The sequence below is a fragment of the Lineus longissimus genome, chromosome 5, assembly GCF_910592395.1.
Source record: "Lineus longissimus chromosome 5, tnLinLong1.2, whole genome shotgun sequence".
In the NCBI taxonomy this organism is placed as follows: domain Eukaryota; kingdom Metazoa; phylum Nemertea; class Pilidiophora; order Heteronemertea; family Lineidae; genus Lineus; species Lineus longissimus.
This window is the reverse complement of record NC_088312.1, coordinates 16,002,728-16,015,621: the sequence shown is the minus strand read 5'-3', so window position 1 is coordinate 16,015,621 and position 12,894 is coordinate 16,002,728. Positions and strand designations below refer to the sequence as shown.

The 12,894-nt window shown below is 40.5% G+C and overlaps 1 protein-coding gene across 8 annotated transcripts in view; it reads left to right on the top strand.

Annotated features, from left to right (window-relative positions):
• The window catches only part of LOC135487457 (syntaxin-binding protein 5-like), a 368,020-nt gene that overhangs the window by 247,180 nt on the left and 107,946 nt on the right, over positions 1 to 12,894 (top strand). For all 8 annotated transcript variants that reach the window (XM_064771115.1, XM_064771121.1, XM_064771120.1 and 5 more), the window contains exons 15-18: positions 8,443 to 8,586; positions 10,322 to 10,470; positions 10,802 to 10,890; positions 11,872 to 11,981. In XM_064771115.1, the coding sequence (XP_064627185.1) occupies positions 8,443 to 8,586; positions 10,322 to 10,470; positions 10,802 to 10,890; positions 11,872 to 11,981 (492 nt within the window). The remainder of the gene's footprint in view (positions 1 to 8,442; positions 8,587 to 10,321; positions 10,471 to 10,801; positions 10,891 to 11,871; positions 11,982 to 12,894) is intronic.

Here is a 12,894-nt window from a genome sequence, read left to right as displayed (position 1 = left end):
AACCAACGGTGAGCGGAATTGCATCTACGATATTAAATTGGAAAGGTTGGAGAGTCGAGGCACATCTAACATCTGAGAAAGGGGGCGGAGTTCAGACACTTGAACGTCTTAAATTAACCAAGTTAGACATTATTTAGTAATACACTCATCAGGGTCCGACATCGAGCCTATGTATATACGTCTATTGTTCCAAATTTGTCAGAGTCGCATTAACATCTGTATGTTCGTAAGAGTCGGACATCTAAATTAATGCACATCTGTCAGTCTTTTAGGGTACCGTGTTAACATCTATGTTCATCAAAGTCGGGCATCTAAGTTAAAGCACATCTCAAAACGTCAGGGTAGCGTGTTAACATCTATATTCATCAAAGTCTGACATCTAAGTTAAAGCACATCTCAAACGTCAGGGTAGCGTGTTAACATCTATGTTCATCAAAGTCGGACATCTATGTTAAAGCACATCTCAAAACGTCGGGTAGGGTGTTAACATCTATGTTTATCAAAGTCGGACATCTAAGTTAAAACACATCTCAAATAGTCAGGGTAGCGTGTTAACATCTATGTTCATCAAAGTCGGACATCTTAGTTAAAACACATCTCAAAACGGCAGAGTCCCGTAGCAACATCTAAATTGGTGTGTAAGTCCGGCCCCGACATGGAAATTCATCAAAGTCCAGCGTCAGCGTCAAAATTGATCAGAGTCCAAGCACGACGTCAAAATTATTCAGAGTCAACCTTGCGCTGAACAGCGCGGCGTACAGGAACATTCAAACGAGGGCGGGACCAAGGATATGACAAGTTGGCATACATAATGATTGATAGAGTCTGAGTCAAATTCAGAATTCGAAAATGTCAAAGTTACCAAGTGCTGCTCATCTTCGCAATATCTTCAAAGGTCAGAAATGTATATATCGTATTATGCAATCACTCAGTTTTTCTCGGCTCTCCCCTGATTTTTCGATGTGTCATGATATATATACTCGCATGCCGCAACATTGTATCATTCCGTGACGCAACGTAAGATTCGGATCCGCGACGCAATTGGTCGGGCTAAACGGAGGTGTGTCATGATAGGCTAACGTCAACGACTGTGTGGCGTAGCCCCGCCCATGCGGCTAGTGACGTCATACACCATTGCATTGAACGCACGTGGAAAACTTGACATGAAAACATGGCTAAGAAAAGATCATATTGTGTATTTAAATGAGAAGAGGGACGGGATTAATTACGGGTATATTAGTAAGATGCCGAGGAATAAGGATTATGGCAAGTAAGGTAGAAGTTTTATAGACATATTGGCCAGTAAAATGCCTAAGAAATACGGCAAATCACTGAAATTGAAAAGCCGCCGAAAGAAAACATGGCGGGCGCGATAGAAAAGATCGGTTCATCCCCATTTCGCCTACACCCGTTTCGCCTACACCCATTTCGCCTACAAAATTTACCCATTTCGCCTACTCACCATTTCGCCTACTCACCATTTCGCCTACACCCATTTCGCCTATTCACCATTTCGCATATTACCCATTTCGCCTACTCACCATTTCGCCTACTCACCATTTCGCCAACACCCATTTCGGCTATTCACCATTTCGCCTATTACCCATTTCGCCTACATCATTTCAAATGTTTTATGATAGTGACTTCAAATTCAAAAGATGTTTCAGCCTTCTAGTCTAATTTGAAATGTCTATTGGTGCCAGAATTTTGTAATGCTTTTAGAAAGATGCAGTTTATCCAACTAAATACCAACTAAATACTATCAGACGAACTGAGTAGGGCCATGAGTAGGGTCATGAGCTTGATAATCTGACATCGATGAAAATGGCTTTCATATTCTGGATGCATTTTGTGTATTGTAAGAACACTTGCCAGCATTGAGTTACGGTAAGTGTTAGTTTGAGCAAAACATCACAAAGAAACACACTCAGTGTATAATAATCAATTATGCATGTTTATTGGTTAGATTAATTGGTTTACTACTAATTGGTTTAATGTTAATTATTAAATTACAAAGTGATTACAAAGTGATTTAGCTGAATATACAGGTATCTCTTCCTCACAGCTTTCATAAATAGTTCAAGTATTAAACATTGCATATAATAGGATTCACTTGCATGTGTTTTTAAGGAATTCATTAAGTTTGATGTATTGTCTCAGCCTGAAGTGAACTCAGTTGTGGGTGAACACAGTAACGTGGCTTCAGGAACAATCTTGTCATTGAATGGACTCGATGGCTTCTTGCAACTGATTCTTGCAGAATATTTGAGCATTTTGAGATGGGATTTGTCTGTATTCATGGCTTCTTCATGGAGTGTATAAATTAGCTCAGGGCCAGGGCTGCTCATTTCCAGCAAAACCTTTGCAGTGTACACGGTATAGAGACAATGGAAGACCAGGAAATTACTTTTGTTCCAACAAATAGGGGTGGACAACATCTTGTACACCAAAATTTCAAATTCCGATTGAACAGACGCTCACCTGAAGGAAAGCGATATTGGAAATGTACATTGGAAAATTGTCCAGCAAAAGCAGCTACAGATGAAAATGATAGGTAAGGCAATTTCAGAGGTGTTCGGATTTGAATATCTGATTTGCTGTCTCTCACTTTTACATCAATAATACAATTAAAAGAAATGTTTCACATTTACATTAATAATTTGTTAATAATTTTGCTCACCCAACCATCAATTTCTATAATTTCAGGTTAACCAAAGTCACTGCTCACAATCATGCTCCAATACCAGGAAAACTAGCCGCTGAAAAAATTTGCCGTGGTATAAAACGAAGGGCAGCAGAGGGCGTCGACCCATTCCCACGCATATACCAGGATGTAGTGTTCAATGCTGCAAATGATGGGGAACTCAATGATGCCACGTATGCCCATTTGCCGAACTTGAAGGGGATCCAGTCGTCCGCATACCGCTCCAGAAGGAAACGTCTGCCTTTGCTACCACAGTCACGAGAAGATATAGTACTCGAAGGGGAGTGGGCTGAAACTGCAGATGGCAGAGACTTTGTGCTTGCTAATGACGGAGCAGCCGATAAACTGTTGATCTTTGGATCTATAGAAGGACTTTCTAAAATCGCCCATGCCAGCACTTTGTACATGGATGGTACCTTTTACTTGTCTCCAAACTTGTTTGCCCAATTGTACACTGTGCACGCTAAATCTTATGGACAAATGTTCCCGCTCGCATATGGATTGTTCCCAGACAGGAGGCAAGGCACTTATGAGCGATTTCTTCGTTTAATCGGTGATGCAGCAGTTCAGAACAATCTCGACTTCGATCCGCAAACAGTCATGGTTGATTACGAGATGGGAGCTATTCGAGCAGTTGAATCTGTCCTTCCAAACACACAAGTAAAGGGTTGTCTATTTCATTACGGACAGGCAATCAACAGATGCGTTCAGCGGATCGGTTTGCAAGCAGAATACCGTGATGCCCAGCCTGACGACAGACTGAAAAAATGGATTCGAAGGACTGCAACCCTCCCACTTGTTCCAATTGACCGAGTCAATGATGTATGGAATGAAACAATGAACAATGCCCCGAACATTCCACAAGCGAACGAATTCCGCGATTACGTCAATAGGAACTGGATGAACGCTGACGCAAGGTACAGCCGGAATATTTGGAACCAATATGATCGCCTAGACGAGGCGAGAACAAACAACGCTGTTGAGGGGTGGCATCACAAACTGAACCAATATGTAGGCAAGGCCCACCCAAATCTTTTTGAACTTTTGCAATTTCTGAAGAAGGAGGAACTTTATCAGCGCTCCGAACTTCACAGGCTAGAAGCTGGTGGCCGTCCTAATCCAAGGAGACTGACATATATCCGTCTTGATCAGAGGCTCCAGAGGCTTAAAATGCAGCTTGAAAACCGCCAACGAGACATCATGGGTTACGTCGATGCTGTTAGGCATATCATATGAACAAGACATTGTGTCATGGACCTGTGTGTAGACTGTTTGAGCATTGGACCAAATAATAAACTTGAGATAGATCATACTAATAATTTGTTTTCTTTCTTGATCACGACCCTGTAATGACCATTTGTAAAGCCAAGCTCCACAATGAAGATACCCTGTAGGGCAGCGCTTGGTTGTACCAAGATGTAAAAAAACAGACCAAGACTCTTGGGTTCTTCACTTACAAATATTCATAATTGAAATGATGAAAAGCCCCCCCCCCTCGCCTTTATAACCCCTTGAAAATGGAAGTACTAGTATGTCGGCAATTGACCCGAACACATCAATATCTACATGTTGAAGAGTGACCTTCCCTCCCCCCACCCCCAATTAAGTGAAGTGAAGAGAGACAAGACCACCATAGAATATTTATAGGTGGGAGGTTCCAGACCTATCAATTAGACGCGAGTGTGTTTTCAACTGTCAAGTGCTTATTTGGAGAGGTATTGGAAAGATATTTGGTATGGCAAGTCTACAGATAAAAATAAATTTTTTGATGAAAAAATAAATTTTGATATTTGGTAATTTGACAATAAGGGGCGTGTTTTGAGATTTGGCTGAAAACAGTGGAAATATCATGGTCTCTCAAATTTGTCCAATTTGAAGAAAAAAATTCGTGGACAACCACCAGTTTTAATAAAATTTCACCATTTACTCGCCTGACTGTCTGGAATGTCATATCCAAATTTCAGATTCACAACCCGAAGCATTGCGAGGCGGTCGAACTGTGACAATTTAACTGCAAAAAGGCTTAAAAAATCAATGGTGGTCTTGTCTCAAGAGGCCGGGTTGGAATGATAAAGTATGGTAAAGTTTAACTGGGAAATATACCATAATATAAAGGAAAAAAACCAAGCTCAACAATTCGTAAAATTGTTCAAATGTCCAGCGCACACCACTCTTTTCCTTTTTAGTAGGCGAAATGGTGAGTAGGCGAAATGGTGAGTAGGCGAAATGGTGAGTAGGCGAAATGGTGTGTAGGCGAAATGGTGAATAGGCGAAGTGGGTGTAGGCGAAATGGTGAGTAGGCGAAATGGGTGTAGGCGAAATGGGGGTAGGCGAAATGGGGGTAGGCGAAATGGGTAATAGGCGAAATGGGTGTAGGCGAAATGGGTGTAGGCGAAATGGGGATACACCAAAAGATCGCGATTTTTACCAATTAAATGCATGATTTCTCCTGCGTAAAGGTTTATCAGCGACATAAGAATTAAGAAACTTGGCAACCAAAACCTACTCAAGGTTGGGGACGATCTGTTCTTAGCCTTACATAAGTTTACAATGAGATAGATGAGTCGAGATGCATGACTGATTCGCGGTGAAATGGAAGCTGTCCAAAATACACAGCGCGTGTAATGTACTCGAATTTCGCCGATCCCTTATCCATGGACATGATCATAGTCACTGTTCTCCCATCATCTTGCAAACAGGGCCTACAACATAACTCCTTCTTGCGCATGAGGAAGTACGTATGTATCGAGTAAATGACCTGATATGTCAGGATGTTATTCCTCACATAATGAATGAGAGATTTGCACTGACCTACTTTTAAGACTGTTATAGCTAAAGTAGTCGTGTTTGGTATCAAACTAAAGATAATGATCAGTTGGCTTGTATGCCGAATTCATTAGACGTGTGTAACTTCTCCCTGATTAGTGGTGGGGCCTATTCATATTCTGTGAAGATTTACATGAAGGACCTGAATCTGTCTATTCAGTAGTTAAACGCTGTTTTAAGCTGATCGCCCTTCATGAATTTAGCCCCATTTGTCTAAGCTTGATTCCGTCAAGTCTGTCAACATCTCCCTATCTACCATAAACCTACATTCTGGTACTCACATATACTACTTGCTACATTTTCTTGTCATTCATCTCATTCCTTGCTATTAAATTCCGCCAGCATAGCTATTCAGGCCGCCAGGCCTCTAGTTTCAAAATCTGATCACTTGAACTAGAAATTTGCCAAAGCATGCGGCAGACGATTTTTTCCCCGACTTCAACATTTCATCTACCTAGAGATCGTTTTGATATGCAGCTCATATTTCTAAAATCTGCAGCTTATTTTATATCATTTTTATTTGTTTGTGTCCCAGACAGAATACTCTTACCACTGAAATATAGTGGGAGAAATAATTCCTTCACACTAAGAAGATATTTACTTAGATATCAGGAATATTTGGTAACTATTCCAGACCCCATGGTCTATCCACGATCTTTTCTTGCTACATAGTTGCATTGTTGGGTGGCTATTTATAGCCCTGTGAGGCAGGTTAGTTATGTCTAAAAATAGCAAAGCATGGCTCTTCCCGTTGATGAGTGCAACCTGCTGTGTTGGTGTTGTCTCACATTATCAGAAACAGATGACAGTTGTTTTTCTAGAAATGGTGAAATCTCATTGTCAAAAAGCTTTCCAATTGGGAGCAGACAATTTTCCACACAGCTGCTGCTGTAGGCAAAATCTTTGGGCCGATGGTTTTAACCTAGTTAAAGAAAGATTTTTAAACTCCCTGCCCATAACCTGATACATTGATCATATCAGTGACACAATATAATAAGACCAGAGTGAGTGGTAAGAGTGGTTCCAGAGTGAGTGGTGAGAGTGGTTCGACTTGAGGGAGACCTTATAAAAAAAGGTTAACAATCACACGACATTCGGAATTTTTAATGGTAATCATTATGCGATAATAATTCAATTAATGTTGAAGAAAACTACAAAGACCAAAATGAGTGCGTGTGTGACAAGAATCTATTACTGAAACATTCTTTATAAAATCACTCCTGTGGGGTCATCCTCTGGGAGTCATCACTCTGGAGTGGTTTTTAGATACCTCCCGTAAAGTACCCCACAAGAGTGACTGATAGCTCCAGTGGATATTTCTCCTGACAGGCCCTGACTCACCATAGACAAGGGTGAAGAACTGCACTTCTATGATGTGACCGCCCTGTTCACGTCCGTACCTGTGGACAAAGCACTTGAGATCATTCTCCGGAGATGGATGATGACCGCAGTTTATCAGATAGAAATGATCTTAATCCCAACCAGATCACTCGCCTGCTAAAACTGTGCCTAGAAACAACCTTCTATGTATGTGATGGGATCTACTACAGACAAATACATGGTGCTGCCATGGGGTCACCAGTGTCCCCAATTATCTGTAACCTGTATTTAGAGGATTTGGACAGCGAGCACTCAAAACAGCTCCCCACCCCCCTATTTGGTGGTTCCGATATGTAGACGACACACACTACACTTGAGGCCGGTGGTTGATGACTGATGACAATCACACAACACAACACATGATATAAAAAACTACAAAGACCAACGTGAGTGCGTGTTTGACAAGAAACTATTACTGAAACATTCTTTACAAAATCACTCCCGTGGGGGGTCATCACGCCCGCAAAATACCCCTCTGGAGTGGTTTTTAGGTTGCTCCTGTGAAGTACCCCACGGAAGTGACTAATAGCTCCTGTGGATATTTCCCCTGAAAGGCCCTGGGAGACAGAATGTGGAAACCTTCAAACCACTCCTTACCATGGTACTTCCCTCCCTTCATATCATGACTGTCTTTCACACTGATTGCTATGAATAAATTCAATCCCTCAAGCATCATTGTCTCTAGTGATGATTTTGTCCCTGCATGACATCTGGACCTGTCCTGGTAACCTTTCGGAGTTTCTTTTTGCATGAGACTGGACAACCTACCCGCTGGACTTCTCAACACTCAAAATTATCCCCCCCCCCCCCAAGTGCATTATAGTAATTTCAGGTGAGATTTACCCTTGAAAACCGTTGAAAAACATACCCATATACCCCTGAAATATACTTGAAAAAATATCTTGGTAGGTGAATGAACTCTGCCTCGGACACCGAATTTTATTCTGATCTGATTTGCAACTTGGCCACCAGGGGGCCAAAACTAAAAAAGGGACAAAAGTGCAATATCTCACTTATTAGTGACTTGTTTTCGATGATATTTTTTGGTAGGTACTCTGAGCAAGGATACATCACATATCTTACGAGTTTTTGATTTGACCCAATTTTCAAGGTCACAGAGGTCAATTGGCATAAATTGGCCGTTTGAGTGTAGCAAAGCCACGTTTCTTAACTGCTAAAGCTTACAACTGGAAACATTGTGCACATGACCCTTTCGCTCAGATTACCTCTGAAACGAAATTTTTGTCCAATATGATTCTCGACTTGGCCACCAGGGAGCCAAAACTGAAAAGGTAAAAAGTACAATATCTCGTTTATCAGTAACTCGTTTTCAATAATATTTTATGTTTGGTACTCCAAGCAAAGATACATCAAATGTCATACCGACTTTAATTTGACCTATATACTATACATGTAGCATGTTTCTTAACCATCATGAATTCTTAACCACCAAATATCAATACAGTGAGCACAATGGCCCCTGGTCTTTTCATTAATACATTCCGTTGATGTTTTTTTTCTTTTGTTTTCAGTTTTTAGAAATATCTCTTGTGTATGAAGTGTTTGATGACCTGGATTCACCAGACATTCCCGAGTTTCCCAAGCCAAATACAGGGTTGGTTCCGCAGCATAGTAGCAGTGTTGGATCTTATTCAAGTACAGCATCAGATAGCCGGGTAGGTCAAACAAAAAAAACATTTCAGCAGGTGCTTGATCTACAGAGGTTGTTATGATGCCTCAAATTCAGTGTATTTGCTGTAGTGTTGTTGTATTAGTTTTACTCCTTTGCTACATGTACCGTACCGTATCTGCAAGTTCTATCATTCACTACAGTCCCGAAAAGTTTTTGGTTGGTGACACCTGTCAAAACAAGATGTTAGCACTGCACTTGATTCAATGAAGATTAATTGGGTAATGCAAGCTAATTTTCATAAAAAAGTTTTCCTCCGCCAAGTTGGGCTGCCTGGTCTATACCGGGTGTGGGCAAGGGGTTCTATACACTGCCTTAACCCTGCGGTCACAAACGAGTTGATTGATTGGTAGAGACCAGACAAGAATGAATTTTGTCGGTTACAATGTATGTGACAACTTTGTTTTGCACTGTATCAAACTTAACTATCGCAGCAATTTCAACATTTTCAAGTTATTAATGAGTGGAGTATTTTTACCATGATTTGGACGTCTTATGTGGGCCCAATCCCCATATTGCAAAGAAAGGTATATTTTAATGAAATAGCAACTTCGTTGAAGAAAGTTGTTATTTTTTTTGATAGCTGCATCAATAAGCTGAAGCAGTATCTGCTCAATACTTCTTTGAGGACTTGGTCAGCGAATATGGAACAAATGTACAGATTTTGTACTCAATGCATTTGCATGAATAAGAACTTAAAGGGAAGTGCCCGGGAAAAAAAGAGGGGAGTTTTGCACAGCCCGGTCAAAACCTTAGGCGGGAATAAGGTTTCATTGATAAATATAAGGAGTTTCAAGGCCCCCAAATCACTTGTAAGGTTCAATAGATACTGGCCTTTCATTGGTTTACCGTTTGCGTATCATTTACATACTCTCATCTTCAAAAACATGACAATATTTACGATCACGTTATTGATTTTTGCAACATTTTCGGTAACGCGTCCCTTGCGGATCTGTAAGGTACCATTCGAATGCTTGAAAAATGCCTCGTCTCGTCGATAAACGCATCAGGTTGACTGCAGCAACTTTTAATTGTTGGAGACAGAGAAGGAAGGAATATGATTGTCAAACAAGTCTTGGATAATATGCTGCTCCATTTCTTCTGTACTGTTCGGATCAGGGGCCTCGCTCTCCACCGGCCCAGAATCTACCGGCGACTCGAAATCCATACTACTATTCTCTCCATTTTCCATTTTCTCCTCTCTCCAACTCACTACTATCGCTATTGACTGTGTAACATACACTAACATTCTTTCGCTATCATTGCTAACTTCATTTACTGGCCTCTTTGTAGCCGATTATGTAACCCATAGTGGAAACACCTGACAGCGCCGCCCGGCATGATCCACGTGCTGCTGGCATATTTATAACTCGTAGTAAATAAGGTTGTAAAAATATGCAAATGAGATGCCGTATATGGAAACCATGACGTCACTAAGAAGTTCTTATTTCTGCTACGGGTGGCGCTGTTGCTTGCTTCTGGAGGCGCTATTCAACCTCTTTAACTCGCTCAATTGTATGTGTAACTGGATACGAAATCTGTTGTTCCAGCTTTTGTCGACCGCTGCATTTATTTATAGTCCTCAAAAAAATATTGATGATTCCAAATAACAGCACTCGTAATCATTCGGAGACCATTTCTGTCATTGCCCATGCCATCACTGTCATGCTTTTAAATTTGATGTGCTCGTAATTTATCATCATGTTTTCCTTAATTTGCAGTCTGAAAACTTAACCAGTATAAAAGTAAAGCAAGGTTGTCGGAAGTGGTCCTCCGGTTACCAGCCTGAGATCGTGTGCTTATTGACATATGTTGATGGCGAACCAGCGTCAAGCATCACAAGCATTTCTGTGAACTCATCGTATGGACTGTAAGTTGCAAACCGCCTCATTTCTTCAGTACTCATGGCAGTGGTTACTTTTGGATCAGAGTCCATTACCTAATTCCTGGGGGATGATGTGGACCATTTCCTTTTGTCTTTTGTCTTAGATGGTCTATACTACCCTATTTCGAGGTTTGCTTTATTTCAAAGTCTAATCACAGCTGTCTAGTAAACAAGTCAATCGCTATCTGCAATACTGTATGCCAGTTTAATCCTTCAGCAAACGAGTACCCGCACATTGGAGAAAAGATGCTAAGCAACCACACTCGCAAATATAGGTAAACGCATCATGATAGTTATATTCTGTTCTTTCTTTCAGATTAGCATTTGGTAATGAAAGTGGTCTAGCAATAGTAGACATTATCCAAAAGACTTGTCTACTGAACATGGGAACTCCTGATCTTTATGGTGAGTCACTCACTCTGCGGCACGTGTAAAGAACTTGTGATTATAAAGTGGAGGTCTTATACTGTGACCATGCTTTGCTGCTATACAAGAGCCATAGATTGTAGTAGGGATTTGCAAATATTTCAGATCTTTGAGAGAAACGGTCTTCCACCTGTGGTAGTCTTTTGAGGCATGAATCAACATTATTATAAAACTGTTGGGAATCTGGCCATCGTTGTTCGTCGGGATGGACCAAAAGGTTATTTTGTCTGCCAAAGAAGTGGCAGGTCCTACATGTGTTCGATTTCTGGGTTCGATTTCCCCTTTGGGCTTAAAACTATGGATCTGTACATACTGTATATCTGACGGGACAGAAAGTTGTAAATCATTAAATCTGGTGTCTATGCAATGGTAACTAATTGACCCTGCACGGGTGGACAATAGGGTGTTGTTGACTGGCACTTCTATGTGCACGGACCAAACGACTAACTCCTTCGACCTTAACTGATCGCTATAAACTACTGGTAGTTACATCTGACCGAATTGTCCTAGACATGCTAGAGACACTAAGTTGACAGTGGGACTGCTGTCTCTAGGAATGCTATTCATTTATTTCAATGACCCTGCCTGTAGAGTGTAGGAAACGTCTGGCTCCGCTTGACATATGTATATCAAAAAGTAAAATTAAGTTCAAAAGTTGTTGTTGGAAGAACATTATTATTGAGTAAGATTCAGAATACTGGCATATTGCTTGAATGAATGCCACACTATTTGCAAGATCATGAATCACTTCATCGATGAAAGTAACAGGTAATTAGCATTAAGGTTGAATGAACTGCCACAAAAAACCTGCAAGGGTTACTGTAGTCAACACATATGATGATGATGATGGTTCCTGAAGAAGTTCATGCTACGAAAAAATATTCTTATGAGTGTCATGTTTCTTTTGGACCTCTTATCATTTGATTTGTCTCATACATGTAACTGTTTATATTGTTTCAGGTTCTCTCGACCCTTACCAGAGGGTGCCACGATCACCAAAAAGTAAAAAAGCTCCAGAGTGTGTAGGACAGAGCTCAACAGAGGAAAACAAATCGCCAACAAGTGATCAGGTCGGTTGCCCTCCGCTTCCCTCGAATCAAATCAATCATTTAATACAATATTTATATAATAATAAGTACTACTTTGCCATATTTCAAACGAGACTGATTGGAACTGCATTGGTAGATGTGCATGTCTTACCAGACAAAACACATTGAATTTTCTCAAAGATCTCCTGTTTTCCTTTTCTAGAAGATGGGACGCATTTTTTACTGTTTCTGCCTCAATCGTTGTTTTCAATAACCTTTTGATATTATTAGTCTTCCTTTAGAGTAGATAGAGCACTGTTATTTCATTTGCCTGGGCCTGGTTTTGTTCAAAACAGGTTTTGCCACGAATTAACGTGGAAGTTATCTCATTCAGTGAGGTCAATTAGATTTAACTCCAGCGTTAGTGACAAAACTTGTATTCAACAATCGGGACCAGGTTTTTTTCACCAAAAAATTGTGTCGCACAGGTCACAAGAGGCTATTTCAGTAACTGATCACCTGACAACCTGGCAGATGAAAGTATGAAATTTACAATACTGATATGCAAAACGAAGTGTTTGATAATATATGATCCCATTGTGTTTTGCAACAGTATTGTTGATTGGTTTTTTATGCTCAGTTTGCAAAATAGTGATAGCTCTTGATATATATGTAACATCAACTTCTTTTTGATTCTTATATTTTTCTCAAATCTGTCTAAACCATGATTGTTTGAGGATGTGCCCCAGATGATTATAATGCGCTTGTAATTGTATTTGCATCATAGCATGTATTGCTTTGTTTCATTCACCTCACTGGGAATGCATACAATCCGTAATATCCTATTAATGAACTCCTGCAGTTGGTAATGGAGAAATATCAATCATTTGCTCCAGTATCATTTATCATAGAACTCACATCTTCCCTTTAAGTTTATTTCATTGCATGCGTTCTT